The sequence below is a fragment of the Nanorana parkeri genome, unplaced genomic scaffold (genome assembly GCF_000935625.1).
Source record: "Nanorana parkeri isolate BGI_ZX_2015 unplaced genomic scaffold, ASM93562v1 scaffold910, whole genome shotgun sequence".
Lineage (NCBI taxonomy): Eukaryota > Metazoa > Chordata > Amphibia > Anura > Dicroglossidae > Nanorana > Nanorana parkeri.
In genome coordinates, this window is record NW_017307178.1 from 255,947 (window position 1) to 256,967 (window position 1,021).

A 1,021-nucleotide genomic window follows, 5' to 3' on the forward strand; every position below is an offset into this window, starting at 1 on the left:
CATTTGGAAATATCAGCCCCCGATTATCGGTACATCTGATAATCAGTCGCCCCCTAATTTTAATGATACCCCAAATTCACCTCCTTCCTACAATGCGATCGACGGTGCCACAACACACAGTACCGCAATGCCATGTGTTGAAATTGAAAAAAGTAATGCAGACACTAAATGGTGCATAATGTAACACACTGGGTGAAAGTTATCACAACTGAAGCAGAGAGAATCTGGAGCAGTTGCCCATGGCAACCAATCAGCTTCTCTTTTCAGCTTGTTCAGTTAAGCTTTAAAAAAAAAATGAAAGATGAAAAGTGATTGGTTGCCATTGGGAACTGCTCCAGATTCTGTCTTCTCCAGTTTTGTTAAATTTCCCCTCATTGTACACTAATTAATCTTTAGCATTCTACTATGGACAGATTCCTGATAGAACTGTGTATAATAATATCAGTAACTATAATAAGCAGTCTCCTTGTTCTGCAGTAGTAGTGTTCTGTCTGCTATTCCAGCTCTACAAATCACAGCCTCCCGTCTGATGCAATCTTCCCTGAGCTTGCTCTATGAACCGCCCGCATCTGAAACAAGCTCAGGCAGTTGCATCATTCTGACAGCGTCGAGAAGGGCTCGTGAGTTACGCTGTGACAGACACAAGCCTCGACCAATCGGCTGCGGGCAGACAGGAGAGATGGGCGTAGATTTCGCTCACCCGTGGCGCTGAATCGCTGGAAAGTTGCCAGGGTCCGCTGGGTAGGCGGGGCTCCCATAGACCATGCCTATATAAAGCCATCGATTTAGCATCAGTACCACTTGTCACTTTGTCCGATCGTTGTGCCAATTGGACCGGCTTCATGCCGAGCAACCCACCCACGGCTATGGAGGAGCAAGCCTTACTTGACAAGTCCCTCTGGATATTCGGCTATGGGTCACTGGTGTGGAGACCAGATTTCGAATTTGCTTCCAGTAAAGTTGGTTTCATACCTGGCTATAGCCGCAAGTTCTATCAAGGAGACACCTTCCACAGAGGAAG

At 46.4% G+C, this 1,021-nt stretch overlaps 1 protein-coding gene across 1 annotated transcript in view; it reads left to right on the top strand.

Annotated features, from left to right (window-relative positions):
- The first annotated feature begins 819 nt into the window (after positions 1 to 819).
- The window catches only part of CHAC1 (ChaC glutathione specific gamma-glutamylcyclotransferase 1), a 2,483-nt gene continuing 2,281 nt past the window's right edge, over positions 820 to 1,021 (top strand). Inside the window, exon 1 of the mRNA XM_018566042.1 lies at positions 820 to 1,021. This exon is cut by the window's right edge and continues 5 nt beyond it. Within this exon, the coding sequence (XP_018421544.1) occupies positions 843 to 1,021 (179 nt within the window). The 5' untranslated portion in view covers positions 820 to 842.